This window comes from Leishmania panamensis (assembly GCF_000755165.1).
Source record: "Leishmania panamensis strain MHOM/PA/94/PSC-1 chromosome 16 sequence".
NCBI lineage: Eukaryota > Euglenozoa > Kinetoplastea > Trypanosomatida > Trypanosomatidae > Leishmania > Leishmania panamensis.
This window is the reverse complement of record NC_025861.1, coordinates 212,414-229,208: the sequence shown is the minus strand read 5'-3', so window position 1 is coordinate 229,208 and position 16,795 is coordinate 212,414. Positions and strand designations below refer to the sequence as shown.

General features: G+C 60.5%; 5 protein-coding genes across 5 annotated transcripts; all 5 read left to right on the top strand.

The window, feature by feature from the left end:
• Nucleotides 1-261: 261 nt before the first annotated feature.
• Nucleotides 262-2,838, top strand: LPMP_160670 (hypothetical protein; the record flags this gene model as incomplete). Its single annotated transcript, XM_010699292.1, has 1 exon — nucleotides 262-2,838. One exon carries the CDS (start codon nucleotides 262-264, stop codon nucleotides 2,836-2,838), a length of 2,577 nt encoding a protein of 858 aa, XP_010697594.1.
• Nucleotides 2,839-3,543: 705 nt separating this feature from the next.
• LPMP_160660 (hypothetical protein) lies at nucleotides 3,544-5,199 on the top strand (the record flags this gene model as incomplete). The annotated part of the gene is made up of 1 exon (XM_010699291.1): nucleotides 3,544-5,199. The coding sequence occupies one exon, from the start codon at nucleotides 3,544-3,546 to the stop codon at nucleotides 5,197-5,199; it is 1,656 nt and encodes a 551-aa protein (XP_010697593.1).
• Nucleotides 5,200-6,243: 1,044 nt separating this feature from the next.
• LPMP_160650 (apurinic/apyrimidinic endonuclease-redox protein) lies at nucleotides 6,244-7,578 on the top strand (the record flags this gene model as incomplete). The annotated part of the gene is made up of 1 exon (XM_010699290.1): nucleotides 6,244-7,578. The coding sequence occupies one exon, from the start codon at nucleotides 6,244-6,246 to the stop codon at nucleotides 7,576-7,578; it is 1,335 nt and encodes a 444-aa protein (XP_010697592.1).
• A 1,708-nt stretch (nucleotides 7,579-9,286) lies between these two features.
• Nucleotides 9,287-11,266, top strand: LPMP_160640 (hypothetical protein; the record flags this gene model as incomplete). Its single annotated transcript, XM_010699289.1, has 1 exon — nucleotides 9,287-11,266. The coding sequence occupies one exon, from the start codon at nucleotides 9,287-9,289 to the stop codon at nucleotides 11,264-11,266; it is 1,980 nt and encodes a 659-aa protein (XP_010697591.1).
• Nucleotides 11,267-12,835: 1,569 nt separating this feature from the next.
• LPMP_160630 (hypothetical protein) lies at nucleotides 12,836-14,533 on the top strand (the record flags this gene model as incomplete). The annotated part of the gene is made up of 1 exon (XM_010699288.1): nucleotides 12,836-14,533. The coding sequence occupies one exon, from the start codon at nucleotides 12,836-12,838 to the stop codon at nucleotides 14,531-14,533; it is 1,698 nt and encodes a 565-aa protein (XP_010697590.1).
• Between the last annotated feature and the right edge of the window lie 2,262 nt (nucleotides 14,534-16,795).

Genomic DNA, 16,795 nt, shown 5'->3' with positions numbered 1-16,795 from the left:
CATCGGTGTACCACCACCACATCTACCATAGGCAGGCACCTCCTCTTCTTCAGTTGAGCTCGATCCAGCATAGAACGCCCATTCACACAGACGCAGACTCGCAGCTGCTGTGGACACGTGTGCGCGCACTCTTTTTCTCGCCTGTGCGTCTCTTCTCATTTTCTCCGCCTCTCTCTGCCCTCTCTTCCCTCAGGGCCCTCTCTGCCATTTTGCTTCACTTTGCCGCCTCAGCCCAGCAGGAAAAGGGGCAGTGGCCGAGCAATGGAGGGACTGAGGAGGCAGGTTGAGCTACTCTGCACAGCGCTAGAGTCACTAGATGTGCGTCACGACAGCCGCTGTCGTGACCACCCACCATCACTTCCCGAGGAGGTGGTGTCAGCGCTGCAGGTAGCGCTTGCCCGCGCAACGGCGCTGGCTGACTGGGCCACCGCTGTGCAGCGAGAGCAACCGCTGCCACAACGTACGAGTGACGTCAGTGATGCAGCAGGTCTGAAGTTTGGTGCCTCAGCTCAGCAGCAAACTCTTCTCAGTGTCGCTGCACTTTTCAAGGTGTCTGTTGCTGATATCCGCCAATGGAACCCTCAGCTGCCGCCCACGCTCCGCGAGGGGGACGTGCTGCCACCCGACACGTACCTCAAGGTGAGACCTGCGCCTTCCCCAGTCTCGCCGCCGCAACGGTCATCGACGTCAGTGTCACGCACGAGACTAGTTCCCGGTGCTACAGCGTCGTTGGGAGTCACAGTGAGCGGCACTACCTCGGCACGTCCCACGTCGGCGAAGTCGCAGGTGACTGATGCAGGCTGTGGTGACAGTGTCGCAGCTCCCTGGCACCACTCCGCATTCAGTAGCAGTCCGAGTGGTTGCTCGAAAAGGGATGCTGGTACAGGCGTCTCCAGCGGTGGGGTAGGCGGCAGGGTGCTTCCTCTTGGCAGCGAAGGTGGCGCGAGTCAGGGACGATGCAGCGCTTGGGCAATGGACAACGGTTGTGGCACGAGCCGCTCTCCTCAAATTCCGGAGCCATCGATGCCGAACAGCTACCCCAACGCCGCTCCCCCTTCCTGCGCCCCGGCGCCAGTCTTGATGCCGATGCCCATCCACCTGTGCTCCTCGCCAGACAGATCTGATCTCATCGACTTGAAGGAAGATGTGATGGAGCCGTCACCGAGTCCAGAGAGAGATGCGCATGCGAGCGGCAGGGCCTGCCGCAGCTGCACCACGCCCAAAACCTCGTCGCCGTCACCGCCTGTATCTTCCCTAGCACCGCCTCCGCCCTTCTCAGGTGTGGTCACGTTGTCCACCGCAGCCGCCGCGGCTGTCGAAGCGACGCCGTTGCATTACAGCGGTCCTCAGGGAGACGTTATTGGTGGTGGCAGCTCCGGCACCACTGCAGGCGAGATCAGCATGCGCGGCCACTCTCGCTCCTCCTCCCGCAGCCCGACTGGGGAGATGCTGGTGGCTCCTGTCGGCGGACCGAAAGGGCGCGTCTCTGTCAGGGGTGATATGGCGTCGTCTGGCGTGAGCGCTACAATTTCCCAGCTCAGGTTGCAGTCGCCCTCCGCAGATGGTGAGAGCGATCAGAGGGAGCCCAGAAAGCGAACTACCGGGTGGGCTACAGCAGCGTCTGCGGTGCCGTCTCCAGAGACGAAGGGTGGGGCACGAGTGTTGCCGTCGCCGTCGCCGGCGCGGGAGTCGAGTGTATCGCTCTCTGCTGTCTCACCGCCCTCTTCGCTTGGTGAGGGTAGGTGGAGCAACGGTGCCCGCAGTCGCGCGCGCGCCGGCAGCAAAGAGGGGGAGGGAGAGCGGCATGTCACGGAGGTGCAGCGGCCGCCGCAGCTTTCACCATCTCAGCAACGCCGAGGAGCCTCTGCGTCGTCCCTGTCCCTTGCTTCTCCGTCATACACCTCGTCCTGTTCGCCGATGACAAATGGGCAGTCTCCAGCTTCAGCCGCCACGGCATCCAAGGCAGCGGTGACTAACGGCGATGTGAGCCGCCCCAATGACTTCCTGACTCCGATTCAGCGCCGAGGTGGTTGTGGTCCTCAGTGCACGTCTGGCGCGGCCTTTTCCACCAGCGGCCACCTAAACATGCACCGCAGTCCTCTCAGTGCTGCGCTCTCTTCTTCCCCTGAAGGGCGCTCGGTTATCGAGACGGAAGCGGTCGAGTCACCAAGAAGCGACACGGAGGACTACATGGAGGACGAAGAGGAGAGTACCCCCTGTATGCGTCCTCCGACCATGCTGGGGCGCCGTGTCAGCAGTCCCCCTCCGAACCTCAGCCGCTTCCCGCAGACCGGCTGCACTGAGGCTGGCCTCTCCACTGCTCCGCCTCGCCGCGCTGTCGACCCACCACCACAGCTGAGACAGCGATCAGGAGGTAAGAGGGACGCGGGACTGACTGCGCCGGTAGCTGCGCAAGCAGTGCTACTGCCATCGCTGGCTTCTCCGTCTCATCTGGAGCCGCCACCACAGCAGCAGCAGCTGCCAGAGCTGAGTGAGTTGGACGATGCCATCGAGGAGGTGGAGCTGGCGGGAGAGGATAACTACGACACGCTCGAGGGCATCGCTGCCGTCTACAACCTAACAGTGCCCATTATCATCGAGTGGAACCCGTACTTGAAGAAGTACCGGCCGAGTGAGCCGCTCCCGCCAGACCTGCCCATTGTCCTGCCCATGTCGGACGAAGACGAAGAGGATGGGGAGGGGACGGATAGCATCATGCACGAGGTGGACTCCCGGCTGTTGCTGAAGCCGCACTCTAGGCTTGAGAATTGGTCCCCGGACGGGTACTCTCCGTCTGGCACCTCCGACAACTCACCAGCACCGCAGTCGCTAATGTAAGAGGCCCTCTGTGAGCCACGTGTGTGATGTATGTGTGCGTTCTTCATAGAGCAGCTGGTGCTGTAATGAGACGGTACTGTAGAGGCATAGCCGTGGGTAAGAGCGCTGATGGAGAGTCAGTGGTGCGCTCTCTCTCTCTCTCTGTACCTTCTTGAGGGAGGAGGAAGACATGAGCAGGGCCAGATGCAGAGACGATGTCGCCCGGCAGCGGAGTAGGGAGAGGGTAGCATGCAGGTACTCCTGCCTACCTCCCTCGGCTCCAGTCTCTCGCCCCAACCCCTTTTCTCACTGTGGGGTGGGGTCTGCGGCTGCAGATGCGTTCACCGGTGTTTTTCACCCCCCCTCCCCCCGAGTGCAAGATGTGCGCGTGCGTGTCGGCCAACTCCTTGGCGGCCGCTTCTCTCATCGCTCCCTCTCTCTCTTTTTCTCTTCGCTTCTCTCGTCTTGGGTGTATTTTACCAATAATCACGGGAAGCCACTGTCGATCGCCGGTGTGATCGCTTCCATCACCCCCCTCCGCTGCTCACCCGCACCCACCCACATCACCGCATCCACCGCGACCCACACACCCACGCCCACCCACGCCCTTATTAAAGGGAAAGCCTCCTCGCCTCTCCCCTCTTTCTCATTCGCCCGTTCTCCTCCCTTTCGCTTCACCACCACCACCTCACACGCGCAGAGACGGCACAAGGGGCTGCCTTCACCATGTCCACCGCACTCCTACCCATGGTCCTGCGCAAGGACGACTCACTAGTCCTTGCTGTGTACAACGAGAAGGCGGCAAGTCTTACGGAGCTCGGTGGCGAGGCGAACTGCTACACCGGCGACTACCGTGAGTGTGAGGTAGCCTTCAACCCAGCGCGACCGACCTGCTTCGCTCACGCAACCACCACCACGCTGACGTACACCGAGGTTATCGAGAGCGCCACCGCTGCCGAGGACGATCCGTGCCGGTTCAGTTTTCAGACGCTCTTCTCCGTCCCGATGCCCCAGGTCGCGGTGAGCCTGGCCTTCTCGCCGAGGGGCACATACCTCGTGACGTACGCCATGATGGATCAGAGGCGCACCCCCGACGGAAACCTGAGCGTTTTTTCGACCGCCAACGGCGAGCTGCTTCGTCGCGGTATGCAGGCCCGCTGGCCGGCCATGATCTGGACGGCGGACGAGGCGTACGTGGTACGGCCGGTGCAGGGCTGGCTGCACACGATGAACGGCGACCTCTCTGCCACGACGTCATCCACAGTGTTGGCGGAAGACCCCAGCGGGCAGAACGGCGAGCAGCAGGCGGACGCTGATCATGACGGTGCAGCTGCCGTCAACGGGACACTGAGCAAGGTGGACTTAATGCTGGCGCAGGACAAGGAGATCGAGTACGCGACGGCGCCCGCCGAGGGCCGTCCAATGCTCGCTCTCTTCAAGCCATTCTACAAGCAGCGCCAGGCCACGTTCTGCGTCTACCGCCTCCCTCAGCTCCGTGACGGTCCGCTGTATCAGGTAAACTTCGGCCGCGCCGAGACAGCAAACCTTTTCTGGAGCCCGTCCGGCAACTACGTGGCGCTCCTCGTTAAGTCCGAACGGGACCCGAGCGGGAAGAGCTACTACGGCACTGTGCAGTTGCACATCGTCGATGTCATGAACCGTAGGATCACAGACGTGAATCTGAAGGGCGAGGGCGAGACCGTGCACGACTGCCAGTGGTCGCCCACGTCGGATGAGCTTCTTGTCATTCACGGCAAGATGCCACGTAATAAGTGCACACTATTTAACAGGAATGGTGTGGCACAGCTAACCTTCGGTGAGGCGCCGCGTAACATGGTTGCATGGGCTCCCAACGGCGCCCAGTTCGTCGTGGGAGGCAGTGGCAACCTCGCTGGTGACTACCAGTTCTACATCCGTCCTCAGACGGGGCAGGTCGCAGGGGCTGGTACAGGCCCGAACACCACTGTCCCTGTAGCGCCATCGGCGGCTTGCACAGGTGAATTCAACGAGAAGTGCAGCTTGCAGCACTGGGCGCCAGACAGCTACAACTTTCTGTGCGCCACCGTCTTCACAAGACTGCGTATGGATAACAAAATCATCGTGACGAAGCTGAATGGGGCCCACGTGCTGACCCAGAAGTATCCGGTGCTGTACGGGGCACACTGGGTGGCGATGCACGCACCTGGCAAGTACCCGGCTCGTGCAGCCTCACCGCGTACTGCCGGGGAGGAGAAGCCGAAGTCGCAGGCGTACCGGCCACCAGGAGGCGCGTCTCGCGCAGCAGTGCTGCTTCGTCGCGATCCGGAGGCCACCAAGCAAGCGAAGTCTGCCGGGCCTATTGGGGCAACGGTCGTAGTTCAGAAGAAGAAGCGGCGACACTAAGCAGAGGTGCCGTACGCCGCGTGTACGACGCTGCCAGTAAGGGTCGTGCTGTGCACAGCGAATGGAGGCATACGCGAGGGAAGGGTGGCGCGTTTTCCCCTGAGTGAGGAGACCACGCAGCTTAAGGAGAGGAATAAGGATGGCGGGTGTTGGTCGTCTCTCCACCCCTACTCATCACTTGGCTCTCCGACGCGACGGAGCGGACGGGGGAAGGTGTAGGGAGAAGGAGGCGGCGGCACAGTCTCTGTTTTGGTGTATGTATGTGTGTCTGGTGAGCTCTAGAAGGGGTGACGAGCACTGGTGCGATTCGGCCCTGTCTTCTCTCTACCTCATTTACCTCTGCTTCCCCTCGCACCTTCCCTTTCCTCCGCTCTTCCCTCGTTCGAGTTCGCCGACCCGCCTTTCTCCGGGCCGGAGAGGCGAAAGGGAGAGCGATGTCAGTCACGGCGGCAATGTGAGGAGAGAATAACAAAGCGTATAGGGGGAAGGGCGACGGAGGCGGATGGGGAGAAGCAACGTCTACGGGATGATGCGCCTCTGTCGGCGCTTAGGGCCCGCAGACATGCTTTCTTGTGTCTCTCGCGTTTGCGCTCCATGTGCGTGCGTGTGCGTGCACGTGTGTGATGGGGCGTAGAGTCCACCCACCGACGGCCCCCCCCCCCCGCAGCACCTCCCTCTCACCGTTCCCTCCTTATAACCATCCGCCAAGGATGGCGTGCCTCGATGCCGCGTGTACGCCCAGGCATCTTTTTAATCTCCTTAGTCCTCTCGATTACGCCTCTCTCTTTGCCTCCCAACACGTCTACGCTGCCCATGCGCCTGCTGGTCCGTTCTCTGCTTTGTCTTCCCCTCTCCCTCTCTTTAGTTCTTTCAGCTCATTCATAGTAGCCAAGGGCTGCGTGCTTTACACTTGCAGTGCGCGCGCGCCCACCCACCTACATACACACGCATTGCACAGGCACATAAAGCTGTTACATAGCCCTAGCGCATTCCTAGACGTTTCGTGCTCTTACCCTTCCGCACCCTTGCGATCATCTCTCCACCATGGCTGCGAAGCGACACCGGCAGTCTAGCAGTGATTCTACGTCCTCATCGGCCTCGTCGTCGCCGTCAGAGCTGTCGCCCTTGAAGAAGGCGGGTAGCGGCCAGCGAGTCAAGGCAGAGGTTGCGGTAGGGCCCACCACGACGGTCGCCACGCCTGCCACTGTTCTGGCTGCAGGTGGAGCCAAGAAGAAGGCGGCTGGCAGCCCCGCACGTCGCACAAGCAGCACACCGAAGATCACGAACGGTGATGTCGGTAAGCTCATCCGCACTGCTGAGGCCCTCGCTGCCCTCAACACAAAGAAGTCTGAGGCGGAGATCTGGTCTAACGTGGTGCCGTTCGCACGCAAGACGGCCGACAGCGACTTCGACCCAGCGCACATGTACAAGTTCATTACGTGGAACGTAGCGGGCCTGCGCGGATTGCTGAAGAAGAATGCCTCGGTGCTGAGAGAGTTCATTGAGGCCGAGAAGCCGGATGTTCTGTGCTTGCAGGAGACAAAGCTGAACACTGACGAGGCGGACGCTAATGCGGTCCTCGGCGTGGTGGACGGCTACACTTTTGTCGATCACCCGTGCGCCTTCAAGCGGGGCTACTCGGGAACTCGCACCTACATGAAAAACAGCACCATTGTGCAACAGCTTCACGCGCGGTGCACTCGTGGCTTCATACTGCCGTCCACACCACAGGAAGATGCAGCCACCGGCTCACCGGTGCTGGTAGAGGGTGCTGGCGATGAGGAGGGCCGTGTGCTGACTACATTCCTCTCTTCTGATTCGACCTCCTCATCGCCCTCGTTGCGGATTGCCCTCGTCAACACGTACGTGGCAAACAGTGGCATGGGGTTGGCACGACTGCCCTACCGCATTCAGTCCTTTGATCCAAACATGCGGGAGTACCTTCACCAGCTGGACGTCTGGGCTACCCCCAATGCTGCCGTCCCGTCGGTGGCGGCGGGCAGCGGCGGCAGCCCGTACGGCTTTATCTGGGCCGGCGACCTCAACGTGGCGGAGCGTGACTACGACCGCTACTACGCCGGCACATTCAAGTCGATGCAGGAGAGCAGTGGCTTTGCACCCGAGGAGCGGATGTCGTTTCGCGAGACAATGCGGCGGACAAGCTCAGTTGACGTGTTCCGCCAGCTCTACCCCCAGGCCGGCCCGGTGTACTCCTTCTGGTCACAGCGCATCAACGGCCGTCTGAGAAACTTGGGGTGGCGCCTGGACTACTTCATTGTCTCCTCGCGACTCGCATTGTACGTCGTGGACTGCTTCCCGATGCCGACAGTGATGGGCAGCGATCACTGTCCGTTTCAGATGTGGATGCGGCGCCCATGACCGCGGGCGCTGCGTCGGTCCACGGCAAAGGCAGCAGCGGCCAAGGGGGGGAGCAGGCATGCGGCTTGTTGCGCAGGTGACGCGGTCACACGTAGGCGTTCTTATTTTTTTTTGGTCGACCTCGCAGAGACTCAGAGCGGGGCAGCGAAGCGGGGCACAGCGGCCATGGAGACTCAAATGAAAGGGAGGAGGGTGGTGGTGGTGGTGGGGATCCTTCTGAGGAAGTGGGTGGGTGGCAGCGCGGCTCGTGTTTGCCCGATGTCCCTCCGCCTCCTGTGCGCGTGTGTTCTTCCTGCCCCCCATTCCTCTCTTCTTTACCCACCGCTTTTTGTGCTCTGCTTCAGCCAGGGGTGGGCTGGACGCACGGGTGAGGGAACTTCTGGCTGCCGTCGTACCGTTCCCTCTTCTATTCTCTTTTTCCCCAGACGCTGTCTTGCTGCCGCTTTCTTCCTCTTTCTTCCTCTCTCTTTCTCTCTCTTTGGCGGTGATGGAGGGCTACGGTCTCCTCCGTCCTTGCCCCCCCCCCCCTCCCCTCCCCCCAGTCTCCTGGCCACACACACCACACAGGGATGGGGCACAAGGCGATGATGTTTGGTGTGTGCGTGCAGATGCGAGCGTCTTCTCTTCGTCATCTGCCTGCCTGCCTGCCGGTGCGTGTCTGTCGTAAGTGGCGGGGGGGGGAAGGAGAAGGAGAGAGTGACCCAGGCAGAGGACGTTCGCCCCTTAGCGCCTATCATAGACACGCATAGATGAGGCTTGGATGGGAGGAGAACTGATTGTGTTCCGCCTGCCGGTGCGAGAGGCGTGATCTAGCGTCAGTGGGAAGGCAAAGTCGTGGACGGGGGAGTGTCTCAGCCACCACTCTCTCCCCTTCTTTCCCCTGAAGGGCTATACGAACTCAGCTCCCATAGGGGGCATCTCTTGTGGCTGCGGCTTTCTCTCGCCTCCTTTCCTTCCTTATCGTTCTGCCGCACGCTGCTCGCCTCTGCGTGATGGAGGAGTGGGGGGGGGTGGCCATCTGAATCACACGCGTGCAAGACAGTCCCACATTTCTCTCTCTTTCAGCTGCACGCTCACTCCTTCGCACTCGCATACCTTGGCAGAGTTACCGTCCCTGCTGATCTTCTCAGCGAGTATGTGCGCGCATACACCCACCCACCCCCACACAGACACGCCTTCCCATCCTTTTCCTTGCGTGTCGCTGAAGAAGCGCACTTTCGTGCTCAACAACACAGCCACAAACGCGAAACCACAAAGCAAATACTACGCGGGCTTTGCCCATCCTCTGCGAGCGGCGCGCTGGCAGTGTTCACTTGGCGCAGTGCCGACGGCGCTTCTCTCCTCTCGTTTTATCCACGCCTCTCTCTTCACCAGCCTGTGCCTCGTGCTCCCCCCTCCCTGCGCTCCGACCCCCTCCAATCGCCCTCATTTTTCCCCCATACATTCACATGTTTTACTTCTCTTCGTTTCACTCACCCTTTCTGCCTCTGCCGCCTTCCGACTCCGCACGCTCTTCTCAGGCTTCGCGCTGACACACCCACAGAGAGAGAGAGAGACAGACAGACAGGCACACAGACTACCCTCTCCTCCTTTTTCCTCTCGCTTTGCCCCTGTCTCATTTTTCCGCGTTCTCTCGCTGCTTTCCATGTTTCTCTCACGTCGTGTTGCGCAACGCCTCTGTGGTGGCGACGGACCTGCACAGGCGCTCATGTCAGGCGCTGCTCTGCATCCGTCTCGCACGCTGCGCCTGTACGCAAAGACGTTGACTGAGATGGTGCCACGGAATGCCGCGTTGCTTCATGGAAAAAGCGGTGCCGGGAACGACTGGGCTGCCGGCAATGCTGGTTGTGGGCCTCGTGGCGCTGTCGACGGCGACTGGGATGCGGGCACTCAACGCAGCGACGCACACGACGCCCTCGTCGAGGGGGACGAGCCGATGTACCAAGTGTCTGTCGTGCATGCGGACACTGTGGCGAACCAGGCTACCGCCGCCCTGAGGTCGTTGCTCGGGCACCCACGGTTGTCGTCGTCCGCTGTTGCGGCTGATGCTGACGGCGAAGACCAGTTGACCGATGCAGGGGCGCCGGCAACTCCGGAGCGCGTCCGTGATTCAGATGAGGTGAGGCGTGGTATGGCTGGGTCTCATCTCCCCGCAGAAAGGGCTGAGCCGGGTTGCGGCGATGCGGTGGAAGGAGATTGCGAGTCCAACGGGGAGGAGGAGCTGCTGGAGAACGCCGAGGCCTTTGCGGATGAGGTGGAGATGGTGGGGAGGGAGGGGACTGCCGCCATCACCGCTGTGAAGGAGGCGCCACTGTCAGAAGAGACCATAGCGCAGCTGCAGAACAGCGGTGGTGGACAGCGACCTGCACGGTCTGGTGTTATGCCATACAGTGCAGGAGAGCCAGTGAACCTGTATGGGTCACGGTACTGGGGCGACATAGCCAACGCCCTGCGGAGCGCAGCGGAGTCACGACGGTTTCTCTCGCCCTTCTGGTCGTCGCAGACCGCCTTCGAGAGGGTCGGCGCGACCGTGGTGGTGAAGGAGGAGGAGGGGGTCCTGGTACCCACCACCGTGTCCGTGGCAGTGCGACTCTTCAACCTGGAGCAGACAACCTTGGCCACGGAGTTCCGCGCCGCCACTTTTGTCGAGGTCATTGCGCGTCTGCGTCAGTTGAGAGGCCATGAGACCTCGTCGCTGTCGAGGGGCTATGGGGGCAACATGCAGCCGCTCAACCTCGCCGGTGATTCTCTTTCTTACCAGCGCACTTGCGCCATTTCGGACTCACCACATTTCATTCGCTTGCAAACGCAGAGCCCATGTTGGCTCTCCGAGCATGAGGTCCATGCGATTGGGGCGTCGGTTAGGTCCGATGAGGTGGAGTTCTACACCCTAGTGCCACTCTCAGCGTTTGCGCCTTTGCAGGAGAGAAGAGCAGCCGCAAGTGCCGGCGCAGGGCTCTCGGGTGACGCACGCGCCGACGCGGCCAACGTCTCGGCGCTTGATGGAGAGGCCTCTACTGATACTTCACGTGGCGCGACGCGATACTATAACGTCGCCCAGCTGGACGACCCTGAGAGGTTTGCGCGGTTGAATCCGATGAGGGACCCGCTGGCGCGCTGCTTCAGCTCTCGCGGTTTCCGCTATGCCTCCACCACCACCTGGCTTATGTGGGAGTACTGCGCTCGCTACCACTTCCCCTTGACGGGCACACCTCGAATCATCTTTCTCACGGCAGAGACGATTTTTCGACTTGGTGGGCGCGTGGTGCAGACAAAGCGCTACCCCCTCTCGTGCAAGCAGACATACCGGGTGGATGACACCACTGCCAGCAGCAGCAGCAGCAGTACCGCCTTTGCAGATGTGTGGAAGGCACCGCTGTCCACCTCTGCCGCCGCCCCTCCCTTTGAGAAGCACAGAGCGACTTGCCACGGGGAGCTGGATGTGGCGCCAGCGTGTGGTCGCGTGAACACTCGCACGTGTAGCGGATTCGGCGTCCGAGGCGATGCAGATGGCGCGAACTCCACAGCGGCCGACGCGGGAATTGTCCCGCCACCGTTCACGATGGTGATGCACGGCGAGGTCGTGAGCCTGTGCAATGCGCTGCAGACCGACATTGCCGATCTCATTTTTGACCGTGTCTGCGGCTTGCACGAGCACCAGTCCCGCAAGTGGTGCGTGCGATTCTAGTCAGCATGCTGCTGCCACCTGCAGCTTTGCCGCTGTAATGACGACGGAGCAAGTGTCCTGTGGGTGTGCGGAAGAGCATGTGCACCTTTCCGTGTAGCTGCTACTTCATTTACCCCTTCTGCCTGACACAAGCAGGGGGAAGGCTAGCGGAGCTGCAGGCAACAACACACCCAGAGGGGGGGGGGTGACGTATGCTGATGGTGCGAGTCCGCCTACCGCGTGAGGTGTCCCCCCCTCCTCCTCTAACACAGAGTCGTTATCCTTCCCGTCAAGCTCTCCATCAGGCCTTCCAGTGAGAGACACATCACACACGCACACACCCACACACACACACACACACGCACGTATGCAGCAGGATGGCGATGTTAAACACACCGTGTCGAGTGCTCGTGTGATGTGTTGAGCTCGTTATTCCCTCATTCCCACTTTTCTTTGCCTTTTACATACGGTGGAGCCTGTCGAGCTGAGGGTTCACCATATTTAACTGCTGCTGCATGCGAGCCATCCTGCTACACTAACTACGCGTGGACAGAAGAAGAGAAAGACAGAACCAACCGACAGGGCAAACGGCAGCTTATATATCGAGGCACCAACGGCAACAACACTTTCGAGCCACCTGGTGTGCTCTGCCATGCGTGGGAGCGGGGGCCCAGAGTTGAGCGCGCAGTGTTGTGTGCGCGTCTCTGAGTGTGTGTGTGTGTGTGTGTGTGTGTGTGTGTACCGGGGATGTAATGTGCGGCTTGTGCCGCATTCGCAAGGCTTTCCGTGGCCCAACGATGCCTGCTGCGGGATCAACCGGTGATTTACTGCCGCCCCTGCGTCCGATTGTCTCTTTTCTCCCTCCTTCGCTGTGCTTGTACACCTCTGTCGAGGCGAACCGAGCCGTCGGGTACCCCTGACGCCCAGTTGCCCTTGTCACTCGCGCCCTCACTGTCTTATTCTTCATTTGCCCCCCTCTCCCCATCGAACGTGGCTTTTTCTTCTCGCGCTTCTCGATGTATCGGTGTGCTTCAACTCATCCCGCGGGGGGGGGGCCTTTTATGGTGAAGGCGCCGCACACCCACACACATACACACATACACCCATACATACACACTGCCGTACATACACCGCAGCATAGACATACTTGCAAACGCCAGGCACGGGCACCCACGTGTCCCACCGAAAGACGTGCACAGAGACGACACATCACCTGGACTCACCCCCCCCCTACACACACACGCACACGCACACGCAGAGGTTAATCTCTGAGGCATTCATCGCTCGCGTTTTTTTTTTTTAGTCTACACAGGGGCCTTTTGCAGAAGAGCGTCGTTGCTCTACTGGAGTCAACTTGAAGAGCCATAAAGGGCACAGCCGGGGTGGGGAAAGACGGGACTTGCGATGCTGGGCACGTCATCTGATCCACCACCGCGTGATGCCGCCGGTGATGGCACCGCACTGGCGGGCGCGACCTCCTCTCCCTCTGCCGCGCCGCCCGTTGCAACCGTGAATTCAGCCACCTTACGGGCGCTTCAAGGTGAGATGCAACAACTGCATGAGCGCCTGCGCGTAAGCGACGAGTGGAACATGCGCCTCCAACGCCAACTTCAGGACCTTCTGCAGCTGCCCCGCAACGAGGTGCAGGAGATGCGCCAGCGTATGCAGGACCCCGACATCGCCATACCACTTCTCCAGTGCTACGACGCCGTGATACGCGAAAAGACGGAGGAGGTGGAGCGACTGCGCAGAGAGACGGTGGGCCTGCAGACACAGCTGGATGCGTTTCACAGGGATCAGCTCGACGTATCGAATGCTGTCCGCATGGCCGAGGAGCTCGCAAAGAATGTACAGGACAAGGCGGCGGCAGAGGTGCAGCGCTATCTCGAGGCTGTGCGCGAGATGCAGGGGGAGCTTGTGCGCCTCCGCCTCGAGATGACGCGCGCCCTTGAGGCGGAAAATACCGCCAAACAAGATGCGCTTCGCACGGCGGAGCGCGCAGCCTCTTTGGAGACGGCGCTGGAGGCGGCTAAGCGGGCCACCTCGAAGGCAGAGGCGGCCCGTGAGGCTGCGGAGCGGAAGGTGAGGGTGCAGGAGCAGCATGCGGCCGAGGAGCAGACGGACTCGGTGGTGCAAAAGACTCAGCTGGAGGTCATGACTCAGGAGAATGCCGCCAAGGCGCAAGAGCTGGAGCGACTCCGTGCTAAGATGATGCAGGCACTACGCCAGGCGAGCGACAACCATGCCGCGCACCTCCGTGTTGTAGAGGAGCGCCATCACACGATCGTCGAGAACTTACGCAGCGTGAACCGTACTCAGGAGATGGAGATGCTCAAGCTGCGTGCTCAGTTGGCCCGGTGGGACCCGACGAACCCATCTGGGGCCTGCCGCGGCGCTGGCGCGTCCTCACCGCCTACATCGCTGCGCTTCCAGAGCACGACAGAGCTTCTGGAGGCGCAGGCGCGGCAGGCACAGGAATTGGAGTTGAAGCGGCTCTACGGGGAGGTGTCAACGCTGCAGTTACAGCGCAATGATGCGGTGCGACAGTACGAGCAGCGCACCGCCCGCCTTCAAAGAGATTGTGATCAGCAGCTGCAGGATGTACAGCGCCAGCTGCAAAGTGCACAGCGCAGCCTCGCTGAGGTGCGTTCACGGTGTGAAGAGCTCGAGGAGACCAAAGCGACACAGGAGGCCTCGTTGCGCAAGGCGCGTGACGAGCTGCGCCAAGCCCAACAGGACGGCCAGCAGTATCGCCTCAGCGCGGACAGTCATGCACGCAAGCTAGCGTCTGCTCAGCAACAGCTTGCAGAGGCGAACGAGCGCCTCAGTGCTCTCCAGCGGGAGAAGCAAAGTGCTGTTCGACAGGCCCAAGAGAGGGCGAGCGAGCTGGAGTCCAACGTAGCTCAAGTACTGCAGGAGGTTCAGTCAGCGAAGGAGCGCGCCTACGTGGAGGTAGGGGAGGTGCAGCGTCGATATGAGGAGCTGCGGATGCAAAACTCAAAATTGCAGGATGGCCTCCGCGAGCGTGAGGCTGCGCTCGCGAAGAAGGAGCGCGAGCGCAACATCCTGGAAGTACAGTTGGGACGGCTCGAGGAAGGCTTAGAGGCGCACAAGCGCCGGATTGTGGAGGCGGACCGGCGTGTGCAGCAGCTGGAGCAGCAGCTGACCGAAACGCGGCAGCAGCACCGCGGCAGCTTCCTGTCACTAGAGCAGATGAAGCTGCAGAACGCGCAACTGACACGCACGCGAGATCAGTTAACAGAGATGCTGCAGGGGCGTCTCTTCTAGGGCACACGGTGACGTATACACGCGCACACACACGCCTCACTTTTTCCTTCTCCGTCCTTCATGGCCTGTCTCTCACATGGATGCACCACAGGCCTCTTCGCTCGTCTACGCTCGTTCTGTGGCTGACGCCTCATTTTCTCTACTCCCCCCACCCCCTCTGAAGAACGAAGGAAAGAAGGGACTCGGCGTCCATGTCGGAGCACGGACGAACGGCTGAGGCGCATCTGGCCCAGATGCATCGTAGCTGATGCCTCCCTCGCCGTTTCCCCCTCCCCCCTCCTCTCTGAGCGCTTCCCGCTTTCCTTCCTTCCTTCTCTCTCTCTCTCTCTCGCTTTACTCCATTTTTGCTGGCGGCGATTTCGCATCCCTCTCACAGTGGTGGCGTTGAGGTGTCAAGGGGTGGGGGGGGGGGAAGGAGGATGCACTTCTCTTTCTCACGCTCTCATCAGTGTGACAGTGCCCCTCCCTCACCTTCCACGTGCTTCCACGTGCTTGCGTGTTTCTCTTCACACTTCTTCTCTCCCTCTCTCCTCTGCCACGGCGAACCCCCCGTCTCCCGGCGTTTTATTTTGCTTCTCATGCTGCCTGGTCTGATAGCATTATAAGGAGTTTGGTCTCGTGGTGTACACACGTACCCACCCATGCGTGCACAGTCACCGCTGTAGCCCTCGCACGCGCCATCATCACAGCCAGCGTCACTGCCTTGTGCCAGTAAGGAGGGAGCCGAGGCGGCGGCAGGCCCTCTTCTGCTCTTCGTCCTCCCTTTACGCGAAAACATTCACGAACTCTTCAGCTTTTCATTTTTTTGTGTATTTTTTTTGGGCAGAAAGCGCAGCCACCGTACGAGGACGAACAGACGGCGGTCACCGCGGCAAAATACGACGCGCGCCAAATGAGCGCCTCCACCCCGGCCATGACGGCATCATCGACAACACCGGAACCATCAAATCCGCCAGTCGCGAAGCCAATCAGCAGCGGCGGCGATGCCGGCACTGTCGTGACGTCGCGCATCCCGTGCAGAATAACAGCACAACAGTGGGATACCGTCGCGGTGTGGTCTTGGGATGTGCAGACACGCGCGTGCGCCATATGTAAAAACAACCTGGCTGATCACTGCATCAACTGCCTCGCCAAAGCGCCACCATCATCTACCTCGGCAGCGGCCGCAACCACCTTGTCGTACCCTGCCTCTACAGTTCCAGAATCCAGCGCAGGGCGGAGTATCGGTAGGGCGTCCGCAGCACAGACACCGCCGTCGCCGACCACCATCGCCAAACACTCGACTCTAGCAATACCGGCTGACCTTTCGGACAGGTGCTGCGTGGCTTGGGGAGCGTGTGGTCACGTATATCACTACCACTGCATCTCGCGGTGGATTCAAATGCGCTCCATGTGTCCGGTGTGTGGGCGACAGTGGCAGCTGCACAAGATCAGCTCGAACGAGTAGGAGCCGCAGGTGATGCACAGCTGCGGAGAAATGGGCGCCAAACACGAACGACAACGAATAGAGGTGAGGGTGTGTAGCGATGGGGACAGAGGAAAGAGAGGGGGGTGATCGGCGGGTGCGTTATGGGGCTTCTGTGCTCACTCATCCACTGGAATGCTCGCCAGCGCACTTACCTTTCCTCTGTCTCCACCACCCTTCCTTGTTACTGGCCATCAGCGGGGCCATCCGTACGTCTTTCCGCCCGCCTTCTACTCACACCTCACACTCAGACACACACAACACACACACAGTGATGCGCACACGCCATCGCCATAATCGCGGCTGCAGACGCGCTTCCGTTATCGACCAGAGCCTTTTCAAGCTGCTGTCCCTTGCTGCATTCTTGCCTTGCGCCGCACTCTCTGTTTCAGCGTTTGCGGCATCGCCCCCCGTTCCCATGCCCGCGTCCACGCAGTACGCATGCAGGCGAAGGCGAGGCATGTGTGTCGCGTGAGCAATAACTTTACATGACTGTCTTCTTCCCTTTCCGCTGCTTCTATCGGTGCGGCGGTGAGCCCCTCTCCCCCTTCTCCTCACCACCATCGTCCCTACTCCATGGGTGCTGTTTCACACCTCTCACTTCTTTAGCCTTTTCCTCACCCACGGGCTATGTCGTTGCCGCTAAATTAACACGCACGCCTATATATATATATATATATATATATATATATATATATATATAGACGACCGACGACCGCCGACCGAACGTACGTTCCGTTCGTCGTCACTCTTCTTCTCTCTACTACTACGTACTACTACCGACCCTACCCCTTAAC